This window comes from Cricetulus griseus, chromosome 3, assembly GCF_003668045.3.
Source record: "Cricetulus griseus strain 17A/GY chromosome 3, alternate assembly CriGri-PICRH-1.0, whole genome shotgun sequence".
NCBI lineage: Eukaryota > Metazoa > Chordata > Mammalia > Rodentia > Cricetidae > Cricetulus > Cricetulus griseus.
This window is the reverse complement of record NC_048596.1, coordinates 153,345,202-153,361,139: the sequence shown is the minus strand read 5'-3', so window position 1 is coordinate 153,361,139 and position 15,938 is coordinate 153,345,202. Positions and strand designations below refer to the sequence as shown.

Sequence of the window (15,938 nt, the reverse complement as noted above, 5' to 3'; positions counted from 1 at the left end):
AATAACAATGACATTGAAGGAGAGCAGGGAGGGATATTTGGGAGAGTTTGTGAGGAGAAAAAGAAATGGAGAAATGTTGCAATTCTCAAAAATTAAAATATCACACCATAAGTTTAGCCCATATATTGGAGAATATTATTTTAAGGGTGTGTGACTTTTTTTTATGCTGCATTTGTTTAACTCTGTGAAGCTGTATTACTGTGCCTGTCTAAAACACCTGATGGTCCTAATAAAGAGCTGAATTGCCAATAGCGAGGCAGGAGCAAGAATAGGTGGGGATGGCAGGAAGAGAGAATAAATGGAGAAATCTGGAAGAGAAGCAGGAGCAAGCTAGAACAAGGAGAGGAGGATGTCAAGGGCCACCCAGCCAGCCAGCCAGCCAGCCAGCCATGGAGTAAGAAGGAAAGTAAGAGATACAGAAGAAAAGGAAAAAGCCCAGGGGCAAAGATAGATGGGATAATTAAGAAAAGCTGGCAAGACACAAGATAAGCTAAGGCAGGGCATTCATAACTAAGAATAAGTTTCTATGTGTGATTTATTTGGGAGCAGGGTGGTAGGCCCCCTAAAAAGCCCAAAGAGCCAAAAGAGCAAAAACAGTGCACAACACCCACAAAAGTAAACCAAATGAGTGAGCAGGACTTGATCTGCCACATTCTACAATAGATGGCACATGTGGACACCCACAGATTCAAACAGTCCCAGATCACAACGAGCTGGGAAGACAGCATTTGTGCTGGACACATACCTTGTCTTTGCTTTCCACACATAGCACCTACACTGAATTAGTTGGCATTATCTAGAGCTCCTGTAAGGATAGAAGACAACTGTATCAGTCACAAGTTTCTGCAGACCAAAGGGAAATTATCAGTGCCACCAAGCAGCAGCACACTTACTGGGAAAAGACTTAGAAACAATAGCTTAAAGGGAGCTAGTACATATAAAGAACTCATAAAACTCTAATAGAAGAGTAGCCCTGCTGAACAAACATTTCAACAAAGCAAAAGTGCCCAGCAGGTGCTGTCTGCTCCTTCCCGACTGGACATGACATGACAAGCCATTTTATGTTCCTGCCGCCACACTGCAGGACTGTATCCCTCTGTAGACTTTCACAGTACCTGCACCGAGAGCTGTGCACTTGCTCCAGCCAGGCCCCACATCAAGGCTGACCTCCTTGTTGCTTTTAGTGCAGCCCCTGCCCAGAACAATTTGCAGATTGGACACTATCAGCAGCTGTGAGGCTAACTCAAACTAAGACCTCTGTGGCCTCTGCAACCTAAGACATGCTGTGAACCATACTCTTTAGGAAATTCAGCAAATGTCAGTCACTAAAAACCTGGCCAGCAGAACACGTCTATGCTATGGAAGTCCTTGAAACAAAAACTCACTGGACTCAGTGACCTGGAGACCAGGATAGAGCGGGAGTCTGCTAGGAGCAGCTTAGACACAGCTCTAAAACAGCATACTGAACACTGGATATACAACAGCAGGGTCAATATTGCCAACCGGCTTCCTGGAGACTTAACCAGAGGTGAGACCTCAGCATCTGTAACCCAGCCTGCAAAAGGGAAATTCAGAAACAAGAAGAGCATTCCAAAAAGATCCTTGCAGGGAAGAAGCTGTGGCATGGGGCGACGCCTATGGTTGTGACCAATAGCTAGGGCCTAGCAGTGAAATACCCAAGAGCATGGCAGCCTTCTGGAAACTAGGACAAAAATGCCTAGACTTGAGACTGAATCCAGCTAACAGGACAGACAGCATTCACACTGTCACCATCCAGCGCTCTCCACACTTATTCCTGTCTACTATTTTTTTTTTTTCTCATTTCTCAAAGCACCCAGGCTCGGCTGGTTTGTGGGGTCTGTGTCAGCCTCCTAAGAGCTGGGGCTGTTCTGTTACCTGATATTTTGTATCTCCCATCTTGTCTTCATCACTTCTCTCCCCTACTTCTTTGAACCAACACTAAGCACTAGTCTTACTCGTCTCCTTCCTCCCCCTCAGACCTAGTACACGGGATACTCTCTGTGCTCCTTTACTTCAGGAAATAGTATTTAAGGGATGGTTGGTTTTATTTGGCTATTACAGTATTTTCAGTTGACCTACCTCTTGATAGCAGTTATTGTTGCAGACACTAGTGTCAGAGAACTACTGGGGACCAGGCCACAAACAGCAATCTAACAGAAGAAAATACATCTCAACTTTGTTCTACCCTTAGCCCTCTTGAACACTGCAAACATTTTCACTGAAAGAATAAAGGTAACAATTTTTAAAAATTGTTTTCTTTTATGACTGTATGTATGTACAATACCTGTGTGCCTGGTGCCTGAGATCTGACCAGATCCCCTAGAACTAATTACAGATGGTGGTTAGCCATATATGGGTGCTGGGAACCAAACTCAGGTCCTCTGCAAGCCATCTCTCTAGTTCATTTATTTTATTTTATGTGTATGTAAGTCTCTGCACCAATGTGTACCTGGTGCCCATGGAAGCCAGAAGAGTGCATCGAATTCTTGGGAGATGGAATTGCAAACTGTAGTGAGACGCCATGTAGGTGCTGGGATTCAAACTCGAGTCCTCTGCAAGAACAGCTGAATCATGTTTCCAGCCCCATCAGCCAACAACCTAACAACAGAGGTTCAAGTTCCAGGCAAATGCACAGAAAATTGGGATACCAAGACAATACAACTATGTGAAAACTACCAAGCCCACAGTTAACTACACCTAGTGAGATCACATTAAATGAAATCTCAAGAATCGTGTGTGTGTGTGTGTGTGTGTGTGTGTGTGTGTGTGTGTGTGTGTGTGTGTGTGTGTGTGTGTGTTTTCCTGGAACATGCCATGAGGAACTATGAAAAGACAAAATCTATGAACATGGACAGATAAGTTTCATGTCAAAGGCACAGGAAAACATGTTCCATAAAATGACAGCAAGAAACTGTACCACCTTTGAGATCTTCATACAGGTACTACTGGAGGCATTTAGAATACCACACCTCCCATGTTATCTTATGGCCAAAACACTAAATATACACAAGGAAAGTATATCTAAAGCTGCAAAAGAAAAAAGTCACATTATAAAGGCTGACTCACCAAAATAGTGTATTTCTTAACAAAATTTTTAAAGAGGAGTTAGGAATGAAATATTTCAAGGTCTGAAAGATAATAATTCCATCACAGATTATTATACCCAGTGTGGTGATCTGAATGAAAATGAACCCCACAGACTCACAGGGAGTGGCATTATGAGAGAATTTACCCAGTGTGGTGATTTGAATGAAAACAAACCCCACAAACTCACAGGGAGTGTGGCATTATTTGAGAGAATTAGGATATGTGGCCTTGTTGGAGTAAGTACAGCCTTTTTGGAGGAAAATATGTCACTGGGGGTGGGTGTTGAGGTTTCAGAAGCTCAAGTCAGACCCAGTGGCTCTCTCTCTCCCTGCTGCCTATGGATCAGTATGCAGAACTTGAACTCCTCCAGCAGCATGTCTGCTGCATGCTGCCATGTCCTGCCATGACAATTATCTTTTTAGGGTTTCTATTGCTGCAATGAAACACCATGACCAATAGGCAAGTTGGAGAGGAAAGAGTTCATTTAGCTTATTACACTTCAGCATTGCTGTTCATCATTGAAGGAAATCAGGGCAGGAACTCTAAACAGGGCAGGAGCTGCTGCAAAGGTCATGGAAGAGGGAAGAGAGCAGTTTACTGGCTTGCTTCCCTCAGCTTGCTCAAACCTGATGTATTTATAGAACCTAAGAGCAACAGCCCAAGTATCGCCCCACCCAGCATGAGCTGGGTGCCCTCCAGCATTGATCACTGGCATTTCCTCAAATGAGGCTCCTTCCTCTGATGATTCTAGCTTGTCAAGTTGACACACAAAACTAGCCAGTACAATCTCTGAACTGCAAGCCAGTCCCAATAAAGTTGTTTTTTGGTTTTTGGGTTTTTGTTTTGTTTTGTTTTGTTTTGTTTTTTAATAACAGTTGCTGTGATCATGGTATCTTCTCTTCACAGCAATAGGAGCCCTAGGGCAGAAGACAAATTACTATTGCTGAAGCAGGGGACAGGGGCAAGGAGTGAACAACACACAGACAGACCTGACTTTCCGAAACTACTAAGCCAGGTTAACAGAAGGTACTAGAAAGAATGTTTTGGACTAAAGAAAACAAACACACCCAAGAGTCTATGGAAAAAATCCATACTGCAATTGTAGTAAACAAATGAAGATTAGGAAAACAGCAAACACTACATCGACAGGATCAATGTGTATCTTCTCAGTAACAACTCTGAATAATAATGCTCGTAATTCCACAACCAAGACACAGATGAGCCCCGTGGGGTCAAAATAAGGATCCATTTATTTGTTGTCTCCAAGAAATATGCCACCAGTATTAACAGATGATACCCTGAGGTGAAAGGATGGAAATAAGATTCCAAACAAATGGAACTACAAACAAGCAAAGTGTCACTCACTGTTCTAATGCCTGACAGAGCCAGGCAGTCAAAAGGTACAAGAGTCATTTTACGTAAGGCACAATCAAGTGGACATAACAATTCTAAACTTCTGTGCTCCCAGCATGTGTGTACCCATTTCATAAAACAAAAACTACTATATGTAAAGTCAAAGATTAGAGGGTGGAAGTAGCAGGACTGGAGTACTGAACCCCAGTACCGATATCCAAGCCAGAGAGGTGTGGAGATTTTCTGTAATCCCAACACAAGACCTCCAAGCAAATTGGCTAGACAAGACTATTCAGTTATTGGTGCTCTCTGGCTTCAGCAAAAGAACATACCTCAATAAGTGAGCAATGGAGAGACACCAATATCAATTTCAGGGTTCAGCATTTGTGTATGTATATATTGTGTGTACACACTAGCACACATGCCCATACACACTAGCACATACATGTCCATACACACAAACCACATGCAAATGTTTAAATCAGATAAACAAAAAGTCACAAATTAACCCCAACATGGTAGGTGACTTCAATACCCCATTCTCACCAATAGACAGGTCATCTTGACAAAAATTAAAAACCGGAGTTAACTGACAGCATATCAATAGACCTTACAGATGCCTACAGAACAGTCCATTCAAACACTACAGAAGACATTCTCAGCAACCTGTAGAACTGGCTCTAAAATAGACAATAATAGATCATATAATAGGACATAAACCCTTAACAAACATAGAAAAACTGAAATCACTTTTATTTTGATCACAATACTAAAAGCTAAAAATCAATAGCAAGAGTAACTATAGAGCATGCAAACATGTGGAAATTAACACACCATTGCATAATGCACAGTCATTAAAGAAATCAGGAAGACAATTCGAGATTAGTAGAATCAAAGCAAAAGGAAAACATAACATACTGACACCTAAGGGACACAACATAAGTATTTCTAAGGGGAAATTGTAGCTAAATGTGCCCACATTTAAAAACAAAAAATTAGAGACTCTCACATAAATGGAAATGCACCTTAGAGCAGTGGCTGGAAAATTAAGATAAGAGCAGAGATTAATAGAAAAGACTCAGTGAGGCTGAGTTGGTTGAGTAGATAAACAAGGGATGGGAATGGACCTTCCCAAAATGTTTGACTAGCACGCCCAAAGCACTGAGCTAGGTCCCAGAAACCAGGGGTGGGAGCACACACAATCTCAGCATTTAGGAAGGAGAGATAGGAGATCCAAAACTATCCTCCTCTGAATGTGGGTGACAGTGTGTGGCCTGGGCAGTCTGTGGGGCCACTGGCAGTGAGACCAGGATTTATCCCTGATGCATGAACTGGCTTTTTGGAGCCCATTCTCTTTGGAGGGATTCCTTGCTCAGCCTAGATAAAGGGGAAGGGCCTTGATCCTGCCTCAAAGTGATGTGCCAGACTTTGTTGACTCCCTATGAGAAGCCTTTCCTCTCTGAGGAGGGGATGGGGGGGAGGGCTGAGTAAGAGGAAGGTCCGGGGAGCAGGAGGAAGGGAGGGTGTGGAAACTAGGATTGACATGTAAAATGAGAAGATGGTTTTAAAAGAAAATGATAAAAATAAAAAAAAGCTATCCTCAGATACATAGCTAATTTGAGACCAGTCTGGGATGCATAAGACCCCGTCCAAAAGGAAGAAAAAAGGTAGGGAGAAGGGAGCAAAGAAAGAGAAAGGAGAGAAGGGAGAGAGAAAGTTAGAGAAGAGAGAGGAGACAGGGACTCGGAGGAACAAGATTTAAAAATCCCTAGCAAAACCAAAAGTAGGGAAAGCACTTCAGGATACAGACACAGGCAAGGACTTTCTGAAGACTTTCAGATCACTCAGGAAATAATGCCAACAATTAAAAATGGAATCCCATGACATTACAAAGCTTTGCAACAAGACATTCACATAAAAATTTAGAGAAATTCTGCTTTAGCATTTTTTTATGTTCATTGGTGTTTTGTCTGCATGTATGTCAGTGTGAGGGTATCAGATCCCAGGAAATGAAGTTACAGACAGGCATAAGCTGCTATGTGGGTGCTGGGAATTGAACCCCGGACCCCTGGAAAAGCCAGTACTCTTCTTCTTCTTTTTTTTTAAAAAATATTTATTTATTATGTATTCAGTATCCTGCCTGCATGTGTCCTTGCAGGCCAGAAGACAGCACCAGATCTCATTACAGGTACTTGTGAGTCACCATGGGTTTCTGGGAATTGAACTCGGGTTCTCTGGAAGAGCAGTCATTGCTCTTAACCACTGAGCCATCTCTCCAGCACCTGCTTTAGCATTTTTTTTAAAGATTTATTTATTTATTTACTTATTTATATGTATACAGTATCCCTGCAGTCCAGAAGAGGGCACCAGACTACATTACAGATGGTTGTAAGCCACCATCTGGTTACTGGGAATTGAACTCAGGGCCTCTGGAAGAATAGTCAGTGCTCTTAACCATTGAGCCATCTCTCCAGCCCCTGCTTTAGCATTTTTAAGCTTCTGTTTGCTCTCAGTGTTTAATATTCTTTTTACCTGCTGAAGACACTTTTCCTCTTAAGTCCTTCCCTCTTTGACATACTGAGTATCTAACTAAAGCAAGCTCGGGTTCACAATCAACCCTGTCTTCAGCAGAAGCCTACTTTTAGATGTTGCCCAATTACAAGCCAAGATCTCAAATCCATAAAAATTTGTTTAACTGAAAACAAAATTGTTTAACTGACATGACAATGAGACAGAAACCTCTTAAATCCTTATAAAGTTCAACAAAATGGCTTCCTAATAAAAAGAAACGAAAGAAATCCTCTTATAGAGCAAAAACAAGGCTACACTTCATGACTGTCAGCATGTGCTTTATTAATGTCACCCTTAGAAATTTTTATACACTCATTTATGATTACAGTCTCGCTCACTGCTTCACTGTGATGCTGACATTGCTTTTGTGATGCTGAACACTGAGCAGGAGCTCCTCTCCCGCTTGTACCCGGATGGGACTATCCAGAACCACAGCAGCTTGTTTCCAATGGGAGCCTTCACCTGAGGTGTCCAACCTGACCTCATCATCAAGGCACAAATGAAACCAAAATGGGACAGCAGTCACTCGTCCAGATCTACAAATGCGGACCTATAGAAATTGAATTTTGAACATTTCATCAAGGCAAGTAAGTCTTCTCTCTTTTTAACAATTTGAATACAATAATAAAATATATTGAACCACCCATTCAAATTTAATAATAGTCTTAGACACTAATATTTATTTATTCAATCTATTTTTGCATGTTGTCTAGAAAAGAAGATTTAAATCTTCAAAAGAAATGAAGATGTAGACATAGCATCTCTCATTTAAGGCAAATTGTTCTGACTACGGCAAGAGTGAGCATTTGTAGTTGTCCTTACCTTTACTTCTCTATCGGAAGTGTTCAAATATGGAGTCATCAGATCTAACCTTAAGAGTTCCACTGGCTGGCTTAAAGGGACACATGGCAATGAAGATAAATCCAAAAACACACGGATAGGCACCTGAGGAAAGAGTACACTCTGACTGTTATCATTTGTACAGTTGGGTTCGTTCTGTACTTGAGTTGCAATTAGCTCATTGTGACAGAATGCTTTCTACTGCCTCATTTATTTTCTCCATCAACACAAGGCATGAACCATCCTCACCAGTTTTTCAGGATGAATGAACAAGCTAAGGTCCAACACTTTATTATGGTTTGTTACCCACAGGCCTTTCTCTTGGATGAAAGCACACTAAACTTTTAAGTAGCCAAACAATTCCAGAAACATTTGTACCTACAGTATGTGAACTAATATAAACAAATACTCTAACAGTAAGTATTAATGTGTTTGATCAGAGGCACCAAATTTAACCAGGCATGGTGGGTGGTGGCACATGCCCTTAATCCCAGCACTTGGGAGACAGAGGCAAGGGTATCTTTATGAGAGGCCAGCTGGTCTACATAGTGAGTGTAGATGGACTTTCTGAGTCCATGTCACCACCAATAAGCATGCCACCGGCTGCTCGTAAACACCATTTAATTGTTTGGTAGCAGGGCCTCTTAAAAGAGCCATGTTGTTTTTGACACTAATGCTGAGTCAGAAAGCCTCTCTTAAAGCAGCCACAAGCTGTTTGTCTCTATCAAACAGAGCCCACCCAAGAAAATGCTGCTACCAAGAAGCTGTGCTTGCCTGTTCTTTTGTGTTTAGAATCCCTTTTTAAGCTTTTGTCAGGTTTTCTGTGGAAATTCTTGCCCCACGTTGGGCACCATTTGAAGATGGAGTTTCTTTCCAGTCAGGTCCTGCAGCCCTTTAGTCCAAATAAACACACAAAGGCTTATATTAATTATAAACTGTTTGGCCAATTGCTCAGGCTTCCTATTGGCTCTCTCTTAATTATTAACCTCTTTCTATTAATCTAAGTATCTCCACATAGTCTTAGCTTACCAGAGAATACACAGCCTCCTATCTTCCCAGTAGCTACATGGTATACCTCCCTGGCAACAGCTTTCCTGTCTCTTTCCTCTTCCCAGAATTCTCCTACTCTGGTAGCCCTGCCTGTGCTTCCTTCCTGGCTACTGGCCAATCAGTATTCATCAACCAATAAGAGAAACATAAAGGACCTCCCCCATCAAGTGAGTTCAGACCAACCAAGAATACACAGTGAGATCTTGTCTCAAACAAACAACAACAATAGGTGTGGCACAAATTCATTTTGAAAAACAAGCTCTTTTCTACAAGGCAATAATTCTCAAAACTTTAGCTGCAAATTCAAGTTACTGAGGGAGGTTTTTAAAGGTCCACCCGCTGTTCAGGGTCAACCCCATGCCAATCTATAGGAGGTCCATATTGACTTTTACAAAGTGGAGTCAGAGATAGGTTGATAAACAGAGTTTAATGGGGAAAAGTACTCACACAAGGGAGCCAGTGACCAGGTTTGCACCTGAGCAGGAAGGACCCACAAAATGCTTCCTAGTCAGCTCAGCCAGGTGAAAGACAGCCACATGCGCGCCTCACTCCTTCTTAAACCCTTGTTACGTAACTCTGACCATGCCCAAGTAGGTGTGGTCAGTGGTACCTCTAATCAGGGTTTCTCCCTACAGGTCCAGAATTCCAAAGCTCTCAGAGTCCCACATATAGCCATCTTAGTTGCAATGCATCTCTCTCCCTTAGACTTTTGAGCCTCTCCCTCGTTTGAAATGAAAGGACAGTGCTGCTTGGAAGCTACTTTCCTTTCTATAAAGATTGAGACTGGCACAGGTATATCAATCAACCTCTCTAGGGCACTCATCCAACCTTTCATAGGAGCTCAGTGGCTCCACAGCTCTTCAGTCTTCTTCATTTTGCCTTGAGTCCCGTCTATGGCAGTAACTGAGAACCATACATTCCCACTTCTCACTGCCTGAGACTGTCACCTTTCAGCTCCCCTCACAGCTTACTGTCTGCCCCCATTTTTGTTTCTCAGCCTAACCTCCTGGCCCCTCCTGTCACCTCAATAATCTTTCAAGATCTCTAAATTCAGTTCCCAAACACTTCTCTGCACACCCCTAATGTTCCCATCTAGTCTTGTTGGTTTCAATACCATTTATATGATACCAACTGCCAAATTTACATACGAGGCCTCAAGTTTGACTCCTTATCCACCCCTCCTGACACCCTCTACACACAAATATAGCTGATCACTCTGATGTCTCCTTCCTGGTCTTTTCTCATACTCCACACCCAATCTATAAACCTCCAACTTTTAAAATATAGGAACTAGCACACAAAGGCTCCAGCTGCAGTCTAAGCCACCATCTCACTGCATCACAAGCCTTTGGCTGGCTTCAAAGTGTTCTATTCCTAACAGTCACCAAAATGACCAAAATGTACAAAGCAAGTTATTACATCATGCCACTGTTCAACCGTCTCTGATGCTGCCTAAGGATCCTCATTTGCCCCATAGGATATGACACACACCATATCAGGGATCTTCTTAGTGGACAGTTATGCAGGGTTTGGAGTCATCTATCCATTTCTGGAATCAGAATGGCATCCTAGATCCTGAGAGCAAGCAGGGTATCTGACTGTGGTGGGAATGCTGGAGCTGGAGGTCTTGTCTTGTCCTCTCTCTTTCTGCAATGGAACAACTGGTTAAATGAATCTATAGGTCCTGTATAGGCCCTGATCCTGAAGGAAAGCAAGGATAGGTCTCAGGCTCAGACTTCTGGAACTCAACAGCTCCAAAACTGTCTGGTGAAGGGTCTTCTCCCCTTTAATCCTGCACTCAAAGGCAGAGATTATGGGCATATTTCTTTTCTAAGGAGCTGACAACACGTGACTGGTATGCCCATTGTAAGTTCCCACCGTTTTTTGTTCTTGTTGCCCCAAGTCAATCTACCAGCATCCTTCATAGTCAGAGGCAACGAAAGTCAAGAGGTGTCCTATCCATAACAGGCAAATCTGTGGTGCACACTGACTTCTCTGTGAAGACTGTTAATTTTTCCCTGTCAAGATCACAGTTTAAACAGTCTTCTCACTGGCTGTAGAATAGTATTTTGCACAGATGTGGATTTTTTTCTTGGGATTTCCCTGCCTGGCAGTCTACGTTAGCAGCTAGAGTTAACTTGATGTCACCAGGCCCATCATCTCTGCTGAATTGTTGGTCATGGTTCCACCTGAATGATATGGGGACCCCTTAAGGTTGATCATGCTAGCCATACTCTTAATCTCTTGTCCACAGAGAAGTCCTGCTCCCATCATACACCTTTGATTTATATTGAGATACCTGCTTTGCACAGAGCTGCCAGCAATATATTGGACATATTAGGGCTATATGGCCTGACACTTATGGAGGCATGACTCATTCTCTCTGGAGGGAGTGTACCATAGGGTAGGATTTCAGGCTGCCTATATATTTGACTTGCAACACCCTTGGGGTTCATGCTTCCTTCTAGCATGCCTGCACTGGGATAACTGGCACTGGGACTATAATCGGATTGCCTGGATTTGCCTTCATAGCTCCCCATGGAGTTCTGTACGAGTACACTATTGCACACATGTGCACACAGTATAAAAGTAGAGATTTGAGGCAGATACTGGCTATCTTCTTTGATTGCTCTTATTGCTCTTCTACCTTATTTTTTCATAGAAGGTTAACAGAGGTAGAAATTTTCTGCCATGATGGACTGTGTTCCCTCAAACTGTGAGCCAAAATAAACCCTTATTTTAAGATGCTTTTCTATCAGGGACTTTGTTGTACCAACTAGTAACTAATACATACATGTAATTTGGGAATGGTGACATATGTCTATAATTCTAGCCCTTAGAAGACAGAAACAGGAGAGGGCCTAGGCCTGGCCCAGGATGATGTTGTGGAATTTGGGGAGCCCCCGTGGAGGACTCTACCCTCTATGGGGAGTGGAGGGGGGGAAGGTGATGGTGGGGGGTTGGGGGGAGGGGGGAGAGGGAGAAGGGATTGACATGTGAAATTATAATTTATAAAAATTAAATTAAAAAAAAGACAGAAACAAGAAAATCAGGAGTTCAAGGCTATCCTTGGTTACACATTGAGGCCCTCTGGGCTATATTAGATACTACCTAACAAATAAATAAACAAACAAATAAATAAATAAGCAGTGCATGTAGGAGATGCTCAATAAACATTTGTTGAATAGTTTTTAATGTACTATATTCTTTTAACAACCTCTGATTTTGTTTCATTGATTCACAGATATCTAGTAGTCAATCATTGTAAGAGAGGAGATAGATAATACCTACAGTAATGGGTAAACAGACTATAAAATATCAAACTGCCAAGACAGGCCAGTAGTGGCGTAACACCTTTAATCTTGCAGCACTCAGGAGGCAGAGGCAGGCTGATCTCTGTGCATTTGAGACCAGCCTGGTCTACAAAGTAAGTTCCAGGACAGCCAGGGCTACACAGAGAAACCTTGTCTCAAACAAACAAACAAAATAAAAAAAATAAGTAAATCTTCCAAGAAAGGTTCTGGAGCCTCTTTAGATAAGTGGTTATCAACTAAAGTGAGGTCATGGCATTAAGGGACAACTGTAGGAAGCTGCATAGGTGGGATTTAACCAAGGCAGGATCACCCAAGAACAACAGGGGATGGAGTGTACTATTTACATTACATGAAAAATACACTGAGCATAAAATACACTGAGCAGAAGGACCAGTATATTGTAGATACTGACAGAATTAAAGAACTGCTGGAGTCAGGATCAAGTGGGAATAAAACAGAAAGATGGGGAATGGAGAGCTAGACCAGGAGTTAGGAGCGCTCACTGCTTTAGCAGATGCCCTGGTTCAGTTCCCAACACCCCTATGGGAGTAGCTCTAGTTCCAGAAGATCCGATCCCCTCTTCTAGAGTCCATGAGCAATGCACACACAAGAGGCACATGCATACAAACAAACACTTATACACTAAAATAAGTAAATAATTCTTTTTAAAAAATTATAATAAAAAAACAGGTGGTAGCATTTTGGAACCATGCATAGAAATAGCTTAAATGTCAGAGGAAAATCTATAAACTTTCATTAGTATTCATGACAAAAGTCCTTGCTTATTCTGACCCTCAGGTTGATTTCTGTCAGTGACATGTTCCTTTACTCTAGGAAACTGACTGTATTTCTAATCCAGCTAAACCAACTGACTAAGCAAAAACTCAAAGGAGAGACAAAGACAATGGAAGACAGCACAACATCTTGGTTGAACAGTTCTCTAGACACTTACCTGAAACTGGTTAATAAAAGGTGCTATGTTTAACCCAAGAGTGTGTTCTGTTCCTTGAACAGCGCTCTCTTCTACCAGTGTCTGTGACTCCACGAGCATCCCAAACATCAACACATACTGGGGGAAGATCTTGCCTCCAGATTGCAATAAACACCTGAAGAATGGCAAATACTGGTAAAGCCTTTTAATTCCCTACATTTTATGGAATAATAAGTAAGAATCATGAATTAGTGAAATGTAGATGATACATAGCCTAGTAGTTGAAAACTTAAACCACTAGAAATAATTGCTCAAGGAGTCAGATCTGGACAAGGGTAAGTACTTAGTTACAGGCCACAACCATTAATGGAGAACCACCCCTGCGTGGAAATCAAAATGCTCCAAAATTCAGCACTTTTAGCTGGGCAGTGGTGGCACACGCCTTTAATCCCAACACTTGGGAGGCAATGGCAAGCAGAACTCTGAGTTTGAGGCCAGCTTGGTTTACAGAGTGAATTCCTGGACAAGTCAGGACTACACAGAGAAACCTTGCCTCAAAAAACCAATAAACAAACCAACAAATACATAAATGAAATCCAGTGATTTTTGAGCACTCATACAATATAATATGTAGGAAATTCTATATATGACTTCATGAATAAGCTGCCATCAAAACACAAGTGCACAAAAAACACTTAAGGCTGCTTTATGACTGTGTATAAGATGTATATGAAACATGAATAAATTTCATGTGTAGATTTAGGCTTCCTCCACAAGTTATCATTATGTGTAAACAGCTGCAACAATGATGATCCAAAGCATTTCAGGCAAGATAAAAGTTTGACTGGGAAAAGGAAAGTCTTACACTATCACACTACAAAAGGTGTAGTACATGAGGGTACAGAGCATAAAGTTCTCTGAACCATTCTGTAACTTCTCTGAAATGACTCACTATAAAGGATTAAACTCTCCAAATGCAAATATATACGTAAATTGAATATTCTAGAAAAGAAAGCAAGACAAAGATTAACAAAACCCTTTCTCATGCAGCTGCACTTAATGCTGCCACACATTGTTCACCTTCATTCTCCCTTTAGTCCCACAAAAATGGTATTAGCAGTACTGCTTATGGTTATTAAAAAGTATCTTGTTAAGTAGGCTGGACCTGGACAGAGAATTATGAACAAAAAATAAGTGGCTGGTGGGAAGCTGACATTCCCGGGGATGGGGTACCAGGTTTTCCTGTAGCAAGGGTCTGGAGGCTACAGCAAGGCAGAATCTAATCGGGTGCTACTGTGGAGTCTTGTTTTTCTTACCTGAGCTATAAAGAGGAAGCAGAAACACAAAACAATATAGGGTCTTAAGACCAGGGGGACTATTCCTCATCTGTCACATCTTCAGATATCAAACCTTGTTTTTACTGAATATTCTGGGATGTATTCTACTTGAACTTCCAGAGCAGGGACTACACAGAGGTGGGCACTGACCATCAAGTATATTTCACAGTAAATTTTACACACAAGTTAAAGATCTACTTAAAAATACAGACTAGCCATCTGGCCAGTTTGAACAGATCTAAAAAATAACATGCTTTCCATTTTTGCTATGTAGCTTCCCTAAGCAGATCATTAAGACTTAGGGACTGGGAAACAATTCAGTGGATAAAGCACCTGCAGTCCAAATTCAACCAGAGCTTAGATCCATAGCACCCAGATAAAGCGGCAGCCTGCCTGTAATCCTAGCACTCACTGAGGGGACAGAGGTGGGATCCTCAACACAAGTTCAAGACCTAGACTAACCAAATAAGCAAACCCTGTGTTTAGTAACAGACCCTACCTCAACAAAGTAAGGGGCAAATGAGGAAGACACTCAACACTTATAGAACAGAATAGCAGGAACCAGTGAAGCACTAAGTCAGGGCAGCATCGGTTCATAGGTTGAACCATGTACACAGGACTTAGTCTAGATTCATATGATCATGATCTTACACAGTGAGTAGACGGACTAGTCTGATTCAAAGTCATGACTTACCCTTACTTGTCTGATGTTACATCTAGGTGTCTGAGACTTGCTTATCCTATGCTCTCCTACACTGTTCCTAACAACTTGTGTTCAAAGGAAAGTCAGTAGTCAATCTCAATTAGTGACATTACTTATCTCCTAGCAAAGCCACACAGATCTCAACAAAACCCTTCCTATTAGCTTGTAAGCTGTTATGAGATTGTTCTATTTACTTATTAATTTTCTGACCATTTACTTTAACTTTCTAAAACTTAAAGCTCAAGAAAAATTCTAAGAATGGTAACAGTGCATACTAACTTGTTATTTAACTGTTACTAAATGCATCATTTAACAGGCACTGACATTGTATTAGGTTCTCTGTAGAGTACCAGGGATACCAGAGCAAGCTTGCTACCACTGAACCATACCTCCAGTCCATAAACTTGTTACCTTAACAAGTGCCTTCCCTTATTTATTAAAACTTCTCACTCCAAACTGGAAGGAGGGTTTCTCCAAAATACAGCCAATTAATTAGTTCTCCAATGTCAGTTGAGTATCTTAGGGTTCCAGTCAATTCTAACACTATCTATCCATGTCACACAAGTTGCCAATCCTAAATCCCAGGTGTCTAGCACACTGCACCCATTGATATACATGTGTTATTCACACAACTCCCTCTTTGAGGGAAGCATCTGATAATTTGCTAATGTGGGTCACAGAACTAAGAAAAACATACTACCTCTATGTACTGGCTTGCTACAAAGAATAAA

The 15,938-nt window shown here is 41.6% G+C and overlaps 1 protein-coding gene across 4 annotated transcripts in view; it reads right to left on the bottom strand.

Annotated features, from left to right (window-relative positions):
* Positions 1-7,293: 7,293 nt before the first annotated feature.
* The window catches only part of Prmt9 (protein arginine methyltransferase 9), a 34,973-nt gene continuing 26,328 nt past the window's right edge, over positions 7,294-15,938 (bottom strand). For 2 of the 4 annotated variants that reach the window (XM_027410554.2, XM_027410555.2), the window contains 3 exons: positions 13,189-13,342; positions 7,855-7,977; positions 7,294-7,582 (listed from right to left, as the gene is read on the bottom strand). In XM_027410554.2, the coding sequence (XP_027266355.1) occupies positions 7,367-7,582; positions 7,855-7,977; positions 13,189-13,342 (493 nt within the window). In that variant the 3' untranslated portion in view covers positions 7,294-7,366. Of the gene's footprint in view, positions 7,583-7,854; positions 7,978-8,749; positions 8,765-10,413; positions 10,570-13,188; positions 13,343-15,938 lie in introns of those variants that run through there. The other 2 variants (XM_027410556.2, XM_035442510.1) reach the window with 2 other exon arrangements.